Here is a 14,848-nt window from a genome sequence, read left to right on the forward strand (position 1 = left end):
TCCTCACATGACTGGGTGGTCATTCTGCAGGGGTTTACACTGATTCGCAAGGATAGAATGAACTGGAAAGATGGCAGAGTATGTCTTTATGTTAGAAGTGGGATGAAAATGATATGCAAAGATAGAAATTTCATTTTTGGCCCATTTTGCATGAGAACAATATTTATGCACACTTGGGTATTTGTTTATAGCTTAGGTATACTCAATGCTTAAAACTACTTTGAAATTATTGTATTAACTTAACATTTTTTTAAGTGGGCTCACAGGTCTAAACATCCTTTCAGGAGAAGAGTGCATTCACACCACGTCAAGCTGGGAAATTTCAAAACCAGGAGCTCCCGTATCCCAGCCAGACCAGCGCCGAATCTCCTTCATTTTCATGTGCCTACCAGAGTCATGCTGCGGTTTTCAGTCCAGCCACAAAGCCGGATATGGGCAAAAATATACCGACCAGAGTCACTATCTGACTCCGGTCAGTGCATTTAAATGAATGAGATCCAGCACTGGTCCAGCTGGGAAATTTCAAAACTGGGAGCTCCCGTATCCCAGCCTGGCCAGATCTCGGAAATGTGGTGTGAATGCACCCTTAGATGGAAAGTCAGAAAAGAGTGCAGAGTTAAAAGGTAAAGTACTCCATGATTGTAAGTACTGGGTTGTATTTTCATAATGTACCAGGTGTATACTATCAGAAAATATAAAGGTATAAGAATATAAAATACTTTTTATAACATGTTTCAAATGCTAGTCAGAAGTATGATTTGTCCCAGCAGTGTTGGGCATAACCACAGAATTTAAGAAGAGTACCTACCTTTTATAAACAAACTGTGAAGATCTATATACATTAAGAACATATATCTGTTCAGATATTAATCCTGTAAACCTACAAATCTTATCATTCCCAAAATGAAACGCTCTAATTTTCTATTAGCATGTGGGCTGTGATCGGATTTTGGGATCTGATGCCAGAGAAGACAAATGTCGATTGTGTGGTGGTGATGGGACTACATGTGAGACAATTGAAGGAATCTTCAACCAGTCACTACATGAGGCAGGTGAGAAATATTAAACAGTCAATATACAGCTATATATAAATTTGAACCCTTTAATAGTAGTCACCAAAAGGTGGCATCAGGGTTTTTTCATACATATTGGAGGCACCATGGCAAAAATGCATGTAAACATGATTTTTTGCTGTGATTTTGCCATGATAAGGATCTGTCGTTTACTTAAAGGGGATTTACCATGATCTAATTTCCACAGAAAACTTAATATTTTGTTAGATTTAATGAAAATAAATGTCAGCTTTTGAGAAATAATGACCTTATTTCCTTGTACCTAACTCTTTATCCTCCCCCTTTTCATATGAAAATATGTGTGGTGGGTGGAGATTCCGACTGTCACATGGTTTGCTCTGAACTCAATTTCCCAGCAGTCATTAATGCAGATGTTCATTCCTGTGCTGCATAATGTGAGTTATCCATTAGGAGAATGTAATCTTCATAATGGTAAAGTTCTCTCTTCCCTCCTCACACAGCGTACATGAAGAAGAGGATTAACACCCCTCTGCTTCCGCTATCTCCCCGATCACAGACTGTAATGTGTTGTTGTTTTCCGACTGTGTTTCTTCGATATTGAGTGATGGAGCGGAGTGTTAGCGTAGCATGTGGTACGGTGTATAGCTTAGGGAATCTGTGCTGTATATTGTACTGTCATGCTTTGTGTGATTGTAATTTATTGTATGACTTGTAATGACGACTGAATGACGAATAAAGCTCTTCCTCACACGGCGCACAGTAGCCCTCATTTACTAATGTCAACCCGACTTTTTTCGTCGGGTTGTGCGACCAAATTTGTCAGCTGTCACTGTGCGCACTGACGGTGACGTCACGACGTGCGTTGGGTACGTCACTCGTCAGTGCGCACAGTCACAGCGCACAGCAACAGCGCCGAAGCCAGAATGATCGCGGACCCCTGGCCCTGGTAACAGGTAATTATAACACCGGGGATGGGGGAGGCCATGGGGCAGCTCTGGTGTTTGCTGAGGATTATGTATTGTAGCGCAGTGGGGACAAGATAACGCTATATGTCTGGTCCCCACTTCGCTTCTATATACATATGCCTCTGAAGCGCAGTGGTCTACAACCTGCAGACCTCCAGATGTTGCAAAAATACAACTCCCAGAATGCCCGGACAGCCAACGGCTGTCCGGGCATGCTGAGAGTTGTAGTTTTGAAACATTTGGAGGTCCGCAAGTTGGAGACCACTGCATTAGTCATTAATAGCACTTCAGAGGCATATGTATATAGATGCGCTGTGCGGGGCATATATAATACAGGCGATATATATATATGTACACATGCGCTGCCTGGGGTATATAATAGCCCTATGCGGGGGGATATATATATATATACACATGCGCTGCGGGGGGTATATAATAGCGCTATGCATGGGGGATATATATGTACACATGCGCTGCGGGGGGCATATGATAGCGCTGTGCGGGGGGCACATATATATACACATGCGCTGCTGGGGGTATGTGATTGCGCTGTGCGGGGGGGCATATATACAAATTACCGTGCGACACAATTTCCAACCCGTGCGACACAATTTTTTCCACCACATTAGTAAATCAGGTAGAAAAATACACAGAGTAAATCAAGAAACACTCAGAGATAAACCCGACACTCTTAGTAAATGAGGGCCATTGTATTTATAGGGAACTAGCTGAGTACCCGGCGTTGCCCGGTTTTCCTTCCTAATCCTTTTTGGGGAGGTAAATAAACAAAGGAGGAAGCTTTTGACTTCATATGCAGTCCTCATATATTGTTGTCATATCCCAACCCCACATCCCGACCTCCTATACCGTCCTCCTATCTCGACCTCCTATCCTGACCTCCTATCCAGACCTCCTATCCCGTCATCCTATCCTGACCTCCTTTCCCGTCCTCATATCTCGACCTCCTATCTTGACCTCCTATCCCGTCCTCCTATCTCGACCTCCTATCCCAACTTCCTATCCAGACCTCCTATCCCGTCCTCATATCCTGTCCTATCTTGTCCTCCTATCCCGACCTCCTATCCTGACATCCTATCCCGACCTCCTATCCAGACCTCCTATCCTGACCTCCTATCCTGACCTCCTATCCCGTCCTCCTATCCCGACCTCCTTTCCCGTCCTCATATCTCGACCTCCTATCTTGACCTCCTATCCTGTCCTCCTATCTTGACCTCCTATCCCAACTTCCTATCCAGACCTCCTATCCCGTCCTCATATCCTGTCATATCTCCAGCCGTTTGGAAGTTATGCAGTAACATATATTTCCCATTGACTTGCATGGGACTTTAAACATAAGCCCCGCCCCTGACAAATGGGGGTGAGTAAGGGTTAAATTACCTATCCTATGTTTGTTGTTGACATATAAGTAACATGTGTGCCAAGTTTCATGTTAATATCTTTAGCCGTTTGAAAGTTTTTGTGGAACATACACACATACAAAAACACATACATACATACACACACACACACACACATGTTGAGTTTTATATATAGATAATATCCTTCCCCCCCCCCCCCCCCTCCGCTCCTGCCAATTGAGTTAAGTGTTACAGCCTGTAATTAAGAAGCTATAGCAGGGCATAATATTATGAAGTATATTTACCTCATACATAAATATTGCGTGAATAATGTACTTCTAGAACGTTCTGATAGGCCAGTGTAGCAGCTGTATATGCTGTCGTCTATTTGGCTGCATATTCACTGTGTGTGAGGAGAATTGAGCAAGTGAAAACTGCCTACAAGACGTATCCCATGGCACCAAGCAAAAAACAAGAGAGCGTCCAGCCTATATTGTTAGGGCTGCCTTTAAAAAACAATTAATTTCTGATAATTACTTGTATTTGCAAGTATGTTTAATTTTACATAGTTCATCCCTTTAGACCTAATTATTTTCATGGTAAAACCCCTTTAAAGGGAAACTGACAGTTTGTTCCCCACATTTAACCCAATACACTAGGTCATAGTGCAGGTAACAGGAGTAAAACGATGTGTCACTTATATGAATCGGTCCAGTAGTTTCAGAGTTATGCCCCTCCTTTGTTCTATTGCTAAAGCACTGCCTCACATATGAATATGGAATTTTCTTCACTCGCATGTCCTAGTGAGAGACCGCAGGTTCTCAGAGTGAAGAAATTAGCATATTGATATCAGGGGCGGGCATATCGCGGCATATTGAGGAGGCAGGGAAGTTCGGCAAGCCAGTTCCCCACCTCCACTGCACAGAAGCGTTTTAGCAAAAGAAAAACTGGCAAAAGTGTCTGCTGGGATGTTTAGTATGCTGGTGGTAGTGGACCACTGGTGTTAGAGGACCTGAGTGTTGATGTAATGTCTACATGCAGAGACACTTATGTTAACATTTGCTGTTTGAAGGTAAGTTTTCTAAAAAAAACAGTTAACTTGAAAACAGTCTCTTTCTTTATATTTAAGGGGGGTTAAAAAACATACAGCCTTTTAGATAAAGAAAATATTTTCTTTTATGTAACTTTCCTTGTAATGCAATGTCTGACCCCATAACAAGCTTTAAAAACTAATGCCAAACCAGATATGACAAGTCCTGAACATTTTATTTATATACATGCAATACTGTCAGAAAACCAAATAAAGAATCTGTATTGGCCCTCACTAAATAGAGCCAAAGAGGGTTAAAAACCCAGAAACCCCTGCACTATTATTATCTTTACTTTAGGCCATTGTTGGTGGTTTAGCATACAGTGTATATGAACTATATAATCTAAGTACCCCTGCAGTGTGTCCCCAAGACTGGGTAAGGGTGAAATGGGTAAAGCTGGAGCTGGGTAAGATGCTGTGTTTAAATGACAGATCCCCCCCCCCCCAACATGTTTCATCACTAATGTTGCGTCTTCAGAGGCTAAGGGGTCATTGCTTTGAACCACGACTTTGCAGATGTATAGGCTGATTGTTTTTTACTAACTGACAGTGGGTAAATGTCACATTGTAGTGATGATGTGGATGAAGGGATCATTTTCATAGATATGCTTCATTGTAGGGAAACTGACAGCTTGTTCACCCGCATTAAACCTAATTCACTAGTTTATAGTGCAGGGGACCAGGAGTAAAACGATGTGTCACATACATAAGTCTGTCGAGTAGTTTCAAAGTTATGCCCCTCAGGTTACCTTTTCTGCATATGGCACTGTGACAGGAACATAAGAGCAATACCTATTAAAAGTAAGGGGACAACATATAATCATACATAAGCAGGATAAGCAGCCCCCAAACAAGTTCCAAAGATATTCAAGCTGTCCTGCAGAGCATCAGTGTCAGTGCAAACTATCCTTCGACATGTAAATGAAATGAAATGCTATGGCAGGAGACCCAGGAGGATCCCACTGCTGACACAGAGACATAAAAAAGCAAGACTACATTTTGCCAAAATGAACTTGAGTAAGCCAAAATCCTTCTGGGAAAACATCTTGTGGACAGATGAGACCAAGATAGAGCTTTTTGATAAAGCAGATCATTCTGTTTACCGAAAACGGAATGAGGCCTACAAAGAAAAGAACACAGTACCTACAGTGAAATATGGTGGAGGTTCAATGATGTTTTGGGGTTGTTTTGCTGCCTCTGGCACTGGGTGCCTTGAATGTGTGCAAGGCATCATGAAATCTGAGGATTACCAACGGATTTTGGGTCGCACTGTACAAGCCAATGTCAGAAAGCTGGGTTTGCGTCCGAGATCTTGGGTCTTCCAGCAGGACAATGACCCCAAACATATGTCAAAAAGCCCCCAGAAATGGATGGCAACAAAGCACTGGAGAGTTCTGAAGTGGCCAGCAATGAGTCCAGATGTAAATCCCATTGAACACCTGTGGAGAGATCTTAAAATTGCTGTTGGGAAAAGGCGCCCTTCCAATAAGAGAGACCTGGAGCAGTTTGCAAAGGAAGAGTGGTCCAACATTCCCGCTGAGAGGTGTAAGAAGCTTATTGATGGTTATAGGAAGTGACTGATCTCATTTATTTTTTCCAAAGGGTGTACATCCAAATATTAAGTTAAGGGTGCCAATAATTTTGTCCAGACCATTTTTGGAGTTTGGTGTGACATTATGTTCAAATTGCTTATTTTTTCTTTTTTGGTTTAGTTCCAATACACACAAAGGGAATAAACATGTGTATAGCAAAACATGTGTTACTGCAATCTTTTTCTGTGAGAAATACTTCATTTTTTTTTTAAATTTCAGGGGTGCCAACATTTACGGCCATGACTGTACATGGAACAATTTCCAACCCCCCATTTAGTGGTAGATGCCATTTCCACACAATTTCTGAAGATCATATAAGTGATTACAGAGCAGTTACATCCAGTGACGCAGTTACATCCAGTGACTAGTGTTGCTCGCAAATATTCGCGATGCAAATTTTATTCGCAAATATCGCATGTTCGCGAATATAGCACTATATATTCGTAAATTATGAATATTCTGTTTTTTTTTTTTTTTTCACAGTACACATCACAGTAATCATCCCTCTCTGCTTCCAGCTTGTGTGGTGTAAAGAAGGCTCTAATACTACTGTGCGAACTTTCACTTATGCTAATTTTTGTATATGCTATTTTTCGCATATGCGAAAATAAAACGAGAATATTATGAATATGCGAATTTAGCGAATATATGACTAATATTCGACCATATATTCGCGAATATTCGCGAATTCGAATATGGCCTATGCCGCTCAACACTACCAGTGACTAACAGGTAACGTCTTCTCTGATGAGAGTCGGTAACTATACCTTTTGCATATCCATATGGCATAGACAACCAGGATGATTACTTCAAGCCGTAACTCATCTTTGCAGAACGTGCCAGACCAATATCTTAAGCTCTGCACAATTCCAGCACCCCCCTTAGCTTTCCCAAATCTACAGTGCCCTAAACAGTAATAATGCCCTCTTGGTGACCGACACAATGAAGCGGGTAGATATATTGGTTGGGGGGAGTAGGTAGGTCTCCCCTCTAGGTAGGTAGTTCGCTCCAATAAGTTAAAAAGATCCCCTGACAATATGACAAATATGACCCCTGACAAGTAACCGTCATATCCCATGTGCAATACCTCACTGACCCCTGGAAACTCTCATTTCCCATGTACAATACGTCATTGGATCTCTGACAACTTCCATTGCCCATGTGTATTTGCTAAAACTGACAGGTTAGGAGTGGTAACATTTAAAGCAGAGGTACCACTCCTAAGGTACCTACACTGCTGACAGCCTTCTACAGAGCTAGATGAAAAGATTGCAGCCATACACCTGGTCTCCCGAAGATAAATGTTGTTGAAGCTTCTGGACTCCACCTCACGTGCCAAGGGGGTAAGATCTTCTTCGTAGAGGCCTAGAGCTCTCTGTAATCCTCTATTCCTAACCCCTCCTCTCAGCTTTGACTGATCGCTCAAGCGCCCAGTCAGTAGACTGCTCAAGCTATCAGTCATAGCTGATATGAGGTTCCAGGAATGCTCTTAATACAGAGCTCTAGGCTCCATTAGAAGAAGATCCCACCCCTGGGCAATTGCAGTAGCCAAAAGTTTCTACAACATTTATATCAAACATGCAAACATCAGGTATGGCTGAACTCCACTCCTTGACCTTTGTATAGGCCAGTCTGCTTACTATATTTAGTGTATTGCAAAATACAGTTCATTTTTCAGACTGAACTCTGTGCTAAAATGTAAATGTTCATGTCAATGAGGCCTAAAAATGGACAGTCCAACACTAGGCATGCTTCTGCCGCAGTCCCCAGCTTGTAAGATGGAGCCTGCACTACTTACCTGCATCTTAAAGGGCCAGTGCACACATCCTAAAATGCTTCTTAGCCAATCACCACAGGTTACCTCATATATAGGGCAGTCACTCCCATTCCAATTTGCTTGAGTATTAAGGTTCTTAGCAAGCTAGTTCCTTCAAATGTATCCTGATTCCCTTACTGTGTATAATCCTAGTTTGTTACCTGATCTCGTCTCTGCATGCTGCCCTGTACTCCATTGTATCTGCTGCATCTTACTCTGGCCTGTTTATGACCACAAATATCTGCCTCGACTTGTTTGCCCGTCCTTTGATTACAAATTAACTCTGTTGGCTACCCTATACCTTGGCTAGTACCCAGACTCCTCTAATTTCTGAACCCCCATGTTTTGCACCAGTGTTTCTTAGCCCACAAGGCCAGTCACCACCTACATCAGGACCATTCCTAGAAGTAGTTTTCTGTAGTGAAGTTTAGTATTTTCAGGGCTCCTTTCTTAATGAACAAGATGGAAAAAAAAAAAAAAAAAAAAAAAAAAGCTCTGGAAACCTCTCTAGGTTTTGTAGTTATTATTAGTAATTTGAATAGGTCCATGTGCACCAATCTCTTTTCATCAAACACCCATGTTTTCAAAATCAGGTATTTCAGTTAGTCTGGAGTATATAATGGGTTTATCAGAGAACTCGGCTAGGCTACATACTAATGTTCATTTCAATAGAAGAGGGAAATAAGAGGTGAAGAAGACAGGGTTGGATAACTTTTATCTAAATATGTTTTTGATCAGCTTAAAGGGCCCTATAGACAGGTCAATTATCGCCTAAAAAAGCTAATTATTACACATTGACAGATTGAGGCAACACATATTATTCTGCTTTATAAGGACATGCATATATCATTTTCTGTACTGATGGTATGGCTGATTGGGGGAGGTCCTGTTGTGTGGACGTGAATGATGTGTTTACAAGATTGAGTGTTATGTTCAACATCTCTCTTACAGCTTATTCCCCCTCTCTCCCTTCCCCATTTCTCAAGGATATGAGGAGGTAGTCTGGATTCCCAAAGGTTCTGTCCACATTAACATTCGCCAGCTCAATGTATCAAAAAACTACCTGGGTAAGTAAAATAAATATATAGACAATGATGAATTAAAGGGTAAAATAAATATGCTTAAAACATACCTGGCATTTCAGGTGACCTTTTTGGAAAAGCTTCCCTGTGTGTGTACATGAGAAGTAGCACTATTTCTGGCCATTATATAACTTGTATATGGCATCTTTCATCAGATTTCTTCTCTGCAGGCATAATCTATAGTTCTCTGTTCTCCCAGAGCTGGTGGGTGGAGCCTAATGTCTATGATGCCTCCCATACACTGCACACGCAGATGAGGAGATTCTGCAATGCTATGGGGGAGATTTATCAAAACCTGTGTAAAGGAAAAGTTGCCCATAGCAACCAATCAGATCGCTTCTTTCATTTTGCAGAGGCCTTGTTAAAAATGAAAGAAGCAATCTGATTGGTTGCTATGGAAACTCAGCAACTTTTCCTCTGGACAGGTTTTGATAAATCTCCCCCATAGTGTTGCTAAGAACACCCCATATAGACTGCTGCTCACTGCACCCCTGTGTGTGCCTCCCTCACACAGAGTGGTCTCAATCCTCCTGTTTCTCACAGACAATGCTTCCTTCTATTACTTTCTTCTCCTCAGTGTTGCAGTAACAAGAGTTCCTGGACTCTTAAAGGGGTATTCTGGCTTTATACATCTTATCCCCTATCCAAAGGATTGGGGATAAGATGTATGATGGAAGGGTCCTGCTGCCCCTGGCATTCTGTGCCAGGCGCTGCCTCCGAGACGGGGACGTGACATCATGACCATCACGCTACATCACGCTACATCCCTCCTCCATTCATGTCTATGGGAGGGGGCGTGACTGTCGGCACGCCCCCTCTCATAGACATGAATGTAGGGGGACCTTTGGATAGGGGATAAGATGTATAAAGCCGGAATACCCCTTTAAAGACATCACCAGAAAGGTTCTGCAACTGAAGTATAGGTTCTTGCAGCTCACAGAGCAAGGGCGCAGCTGGCATGGTTCTAAATGTTGCTGCATTTATGCAAAATGATGGCATTTTTACTATGATCACAGCTAAACAATGAAACATGCCTGAAGGTCCCCAAGCTGGCTTACCAGTAGGTCAGTTTGAGCAGGTTCATCCAAATGTATTGAAATTTGTGTGTGCACTGTAAGGTAGCTACCATATAAAGATATTTCCATTTGTGCTAAGGAAATGAAACAATAGTGCAAATAGTCTATACTGTTTTCTTTCACAGGCAAGGGAAAGCTAGAATATGACACATGCTGAGAGAAGCAGCAAAATTGGAAAATAAAAAACTCTGTCTAGGTGGTCCAGGGGGTGGAGACTCTTAATATTGAAATATTACATACTGGAACTCAGTCCTTAAGGACTGAGTAAAAAAGTCCACTTGTTATCCCTCACTGAAAATATTTAAAACTTAACTTTTATTAACTCGAGAAAATAAATTTTTATGAGCTGAAAATGAATTAAAAGCCCAGCATTATAAGCACACTGTGTGATCTATATACTGTTGTCCATTTGGACTGACATTCAGATTTGGTAACCAGCACACCTACAGTGTGTGCTGATAAATGGTGCTGATGCTGATATTAAAATTCCTCACACTGCCCCCCCAAACATGTTTCTTCTGAGGTAAATTCATTAAAAAATTTTAAAAACGGAGGAAGTTCGCTCTGTGCACCAGATGGCAGAGGGTGCTGCAGGAGAGATCGCGGGGGTTCCCAGTGGCGCAACCCCGTGATCAGACATCTTATCTCCTATCTTTTGGAAAGGAGATAAGATGTCTAGGGGTGGAGTACCCCTTTAAAGAGGAACTCTGGTGGGAAAAAAATTTAAAATCAACTGGTGCAAGAAAGTTAAACAGACTTGTAAATAACTTCTATTTAAAAATCTTAACCCTTCTAGTACTTATCAGCTGCTGTATACTACAGATATGCTACAGAGAAATGTGTGAAGTTCTTTTCTGTCTTACAACAGTGCTCTCTACGGACACATCTGTCCGTATCAGGAACTGTCCAGTTTCCAGAGCAGGAGAGGTTTTCTATGGGGATATGTGTCACGATTCGGCTAGCTGGATGTGGATCCTCTGTGTCAGCGAGGGATTGGCGTGGACCGTGTCGGTGGACCGGTTCTAAGATGCTACTGGTATTCACCAGAGCCCGCCGCAAAGCGGGATGGTCTTGCTGCGGCGGTAGCAACCAGGTCGTATCCACCGGCAACGGCTCAACCTCGCTGACTGCTGAGAAGGCGTAGGACAAAAGGACTAGGCAGAGGCAAGGTCAGACGTAGCAGAAGGTCGGGGCAGGCGGCAAGGTTCGTAGTCAAATGGAATAGCAGAAGGTCTGGAACACAGGCTTTGGACAACACTAAACGCTTTCACTGGCACAAGGCAACAAGATCCGGCAGGGAAGTGCAGGGGAAGTGAGGTAATATAGCCAGGGAGCAGGTGGAAGCTAATTAGGCTGATTGGGCCAGGCACCAATCATTGGTGCACTGGCCCTTTAAATCTTAGAGAGTTGGCGCGCGCGCGCCCTAAGGAGCGGAGCCGCGCGCGCCAGGACATGACAGCCGGGGGCTGGGACAGGTGAGTGACTTGGCATGCGATTCGCGAGCAGGCGCGTCCCGCTATGAGAATTGCATCCCCGCCGGCAGTGTCAGTGCAGCGCTCCCGGTCAGCGGGTCTGACCGGGGCGCTGCAGAGAGAGAAATGCCGCGAGCGCTCCGGGGAGGAGCAGGGACCGGAGCGCTCGGCGTAACAATATGATTCTAATCTGGATAGTTCCTGACACGGACAGGGGCATCAGCAGAGAGCACTGTTGTCAGACAGAATAGAAATTCACAAATTTCTCTGTTTTATACAGCAGCTTATAAGTTCAGGAAGGAATAAGATTTTTTACAAATCTGTTTAACTTTCAGGCACCAGTTGATTTGAAAACATTTGTTTTCTACTTGTTTCCACTGGAGTTCCCCTTTAACTCCCTTAGACCGCAGGGATAAATGCCATCTGGTCCTGGTGATTTGTCTATTTTTTTTTTTTTTAGGCTGTACTGTACTTCTTCCTGGGTTAGACAGCTGATATGTACTGGGAAGTTTACCTTATCCTGCTGTGTTTTGCCTGGAATGTTATTTTCTTTTGTACAGAGGAGATGAATGTGTATAATATATTTATTTTTTACTAATCACCATCTATAATTGCTCCCTCACAAATTTTTTAAGGGCCAACTATTTTATGTTTTTTACTATTTATGTAGTTAAAGAACATTTTGGGGTTAGCTTTACTCTCCTTGGCAATGAGTATTTCTGTTGTCACGTCTGGGCAGGGAAGGAGTGCACACTATTCTCGCCTACTCCCCTATCCCTTCCTACTTACGTACCCGCCATAGGCAACAGGTCCGTAACCACGGTAACAGTCCTTCCCTAGACAAGTGAGGGGCATAACTGTCAAAATAATAACATACAATAGTACAGACACAGGTCAAGGTACAGTATGGAGCAGACAGACTAACAGAAGTAAAACTAACACACTCACGCAATAAGTCAATGTCCACTGTCAAAAACCAGGAGTTGTCAAAGAACAAAATCGCTAATATCAGAGAAGAGTCAGAGAGCAAAGCCAAAGGGTCAAAGTGTCAGATATAACAGAAACAGTATAAAGCTAGCTAGGAGTACAAACTGAGCTCTTTAGCAGGCACAGACTGGGAGTAGACTGCCAGCTTGTATGGAGCCAGAACAGGTGCTCCAATCAAGGTCAGCTGACCAGTCCAGATAGCTGGACATAACCCAGCAACAAAAAACAACAAAGAACCTGTCAGAACATTTTAACCCTATAGGTTCTGACAGTACCCCTTTTGGAGGGGCCACCGGGCCCTTCACAACCTGTGAGTAAAGAGGTCTTGACTTGGATATAGATGGGCCTTCAATGTATCCTCATCCTCCAAATCACACCACTCATTGGTGTCCTCACAGTCATCCTCCAGAATCTCACTACTTCCTCTGCAAGTCAACAGGAGTACACTCCACACTCTTATTGCCCATGGTGTCACATGACACCGGTTCAGCCAGAGACTGATGCAAATCAGGCTTTACAATACTCTTAGACATTAAGTCAGATTGTACATTGGATGGAACAGTACCAGAAGTGTAAGTCCTGAAGTACAATTTGCAGCTCTCCCAAAAGGTTTTCAACATTTTGCGGTTGCCAGAGAATCGGTAAAAGAGACTAACTTGTGGCTCCACAGGAGCTGAAGCAGGAACAGATGACACCTGAGTTCAGGCAGACTCCAGCTCCTGAATTCTCACTAGCAAGCTCTGAACTGCTCCTGATCTTGCAACCTATGAGTCAAGGTCTGGACTAATACTGACTGAGACTGAGAAGACTAATATTGCTGAAATCTTTCAGCTAAATCATGGACAAGCTGAGTCAAGCCCTGCATTTGCTCCACCAAAGCAGAAATTGCTTCCATAATGCAGGAACAAGGAAAAAGCAGATAATCGGCCTGCTAAAATGTCATGTCTTTGGCAGGGAAGGAGTGCACACTATTCTCACCCACTCCCCTATCCCTGCCTACTCACGTACCCGTTCTAGGTGATGGGTCCGTAACAACGGTGACAGTCCCTCCCTAGACAAGTGAGGGGCGTAAGTGTCAAAATAATAAAATACAATAATACAGACACAGGTCAAAGTACAGTAATGAGCAGACAGACTAACAGAAGCAAAACTAACACTCGCACAATAAGTCAATGTCCACTATTCGCGTCAAAACCAGGAGTTGTCAAAATACAAAATCGCTAATACCAGAGAAGAGTCAGAGAGCGAAGCCAAAGGGTCAAAATACCAGATATAACAGAAATAGTATAAAGCTAGCTAGGAATACAAACTGTGCTTTTTAGCAGGCTAAGACTGGAGTAGACTGCTAGCTTATATGGAGCCAGAACAGGTGCTCCAATCAAGTTCAGCTGACCAGTCCAGACAGCTGGGCATAACCCAGCAACAAAAAACAACAAAGAACCTGTCAGAACCTTTTAACCCTTGTCACGTACCAGGATGTAGGCAGTCACGAACAGGATGTGGATCCTCTACCTATGTGGCTGATGACTCGGACTGTATCGGGGAGCGAAGTCTAAGGTGCCTCTGGTCTTCACGAGAGCCCGCCAAAAGGCAGGATGGGCTTGCTGCGGAAGATGACACCCAGGTCGCTAACCCCGACATGGCTCGACCACACAGGTAACTGGGCAAGGCGAGGTACCGAAGGAGGAGGCTGTAGCGTAGTCAACGTAGCAGAAGGTCAAGGCAGGCGGCAAAGGTTCGTAGTCAAGAAACATAGCGGAAAGGTCAGGGTACATGGGCATGGCAAACAGGCAATAGGGAATGCTTTCTTTCAGGCAATAGGCACTGAAGATCCGGCAGGGAAGTGTGGGAGGTGCAGGAACTTATAACATGGTGTCAGGTGTTTCACATAATTATGGGGGTACTGGCCCTTTAAATCTCAGAGCTCCGGTGTGTGCGCGCCCTAAGAGACGGGGACGCACGCATCGGAGCTGAGAGGCGGAGGAAGAAGTCGCAGCAGTGAAGCGAAGTAAGTGACGGGCTGGGAGAGAGGGACAGTGCGCTCGCGGCCAGGAGAAGCGGCCGGAGCGCACGCTGTTACAACCCTATAGATTCTGACATCTGTCTCCACTTTTGCTGCTTTTATCTGTTTTTTTTTTACATATTTCATTCCCTATAGTTTTTTAAAGCTCCTTCACTGCCTTCCTGTTTTCATAGCTTAAATGTTTTTTTGTCATTTTTTTTTAGATCCTCAAAGAATTCTTTGTCATGAGGTGCCATGTTGATCTTCCAGTGCCCAGTATTAGAGCATTTTAGAGCAATAACACCAAATTTAAGTCACCTGCTCCCTTTTCACACATGAGACCTTGTAACACTGGCAAGTCACATGACACTGGA

General features: G+C 43.4%; 1 protein-coding gene and 1 long non-coding RNA gene across 3 annotated transcripts in view; one reads left to right on the forward strand and one right to left on the reverse strand.

The window, feature by feature from the left end:
* The window catches only part of LOC130367766 (uncharacterized), a 57,444-nt gene extending 53,675 nt beyond the window's left edge, over window positions 1-3,769 (reverse strand). Inside the window, exon 1 of one of the 2 annotated variants that reach the window (XR_008892166.1) lies at window positions 3,663-3,769. This is a non-coding gene — a long non-coding RNA (uncharacterized LOC130367766). The remainder of the gene's footprint in view (window positions 1-3,662) is intronic. The other variant, XR_008892167.1, reaches the window with a different exon arrangement.
* The window catches only part of ADAMTS10 (ADAM metallopeptidase with thrombospondin type 1 motif 10), a 206,800-nt gene that overhangs the window by 176,011 nt on the left and 15,941 nt on the right, over window positions 1-14,848 (forward strand). The window contains exons 19-20 of the mRNA XM_056570437.1: window positions 929-1,052; window positions 8,842-8,922. Of these exons, the coding sequence (XP_056426412.1) occupies window positions 929-1,052; window positions 8,842-8,922 (205 nt within the window). The remainder of the gene's footprint in view (window positions 1-928; window positions 1,053-8,841; window positions 8,923-14,848) is intronic.

Source organism: Hyla sarda, chromosome 1 (assembly GCF_029499605.1).
Source record: "Hyla sarda isolate aHylSar1 chromosome 1, aHylSar1.hap1, whole genome shotgun sequence".
NCBI lineage: Eukaryota > Metazoa > Chordata > Amphibia > Anura > Hylidae > Hyla > Hyla sarda.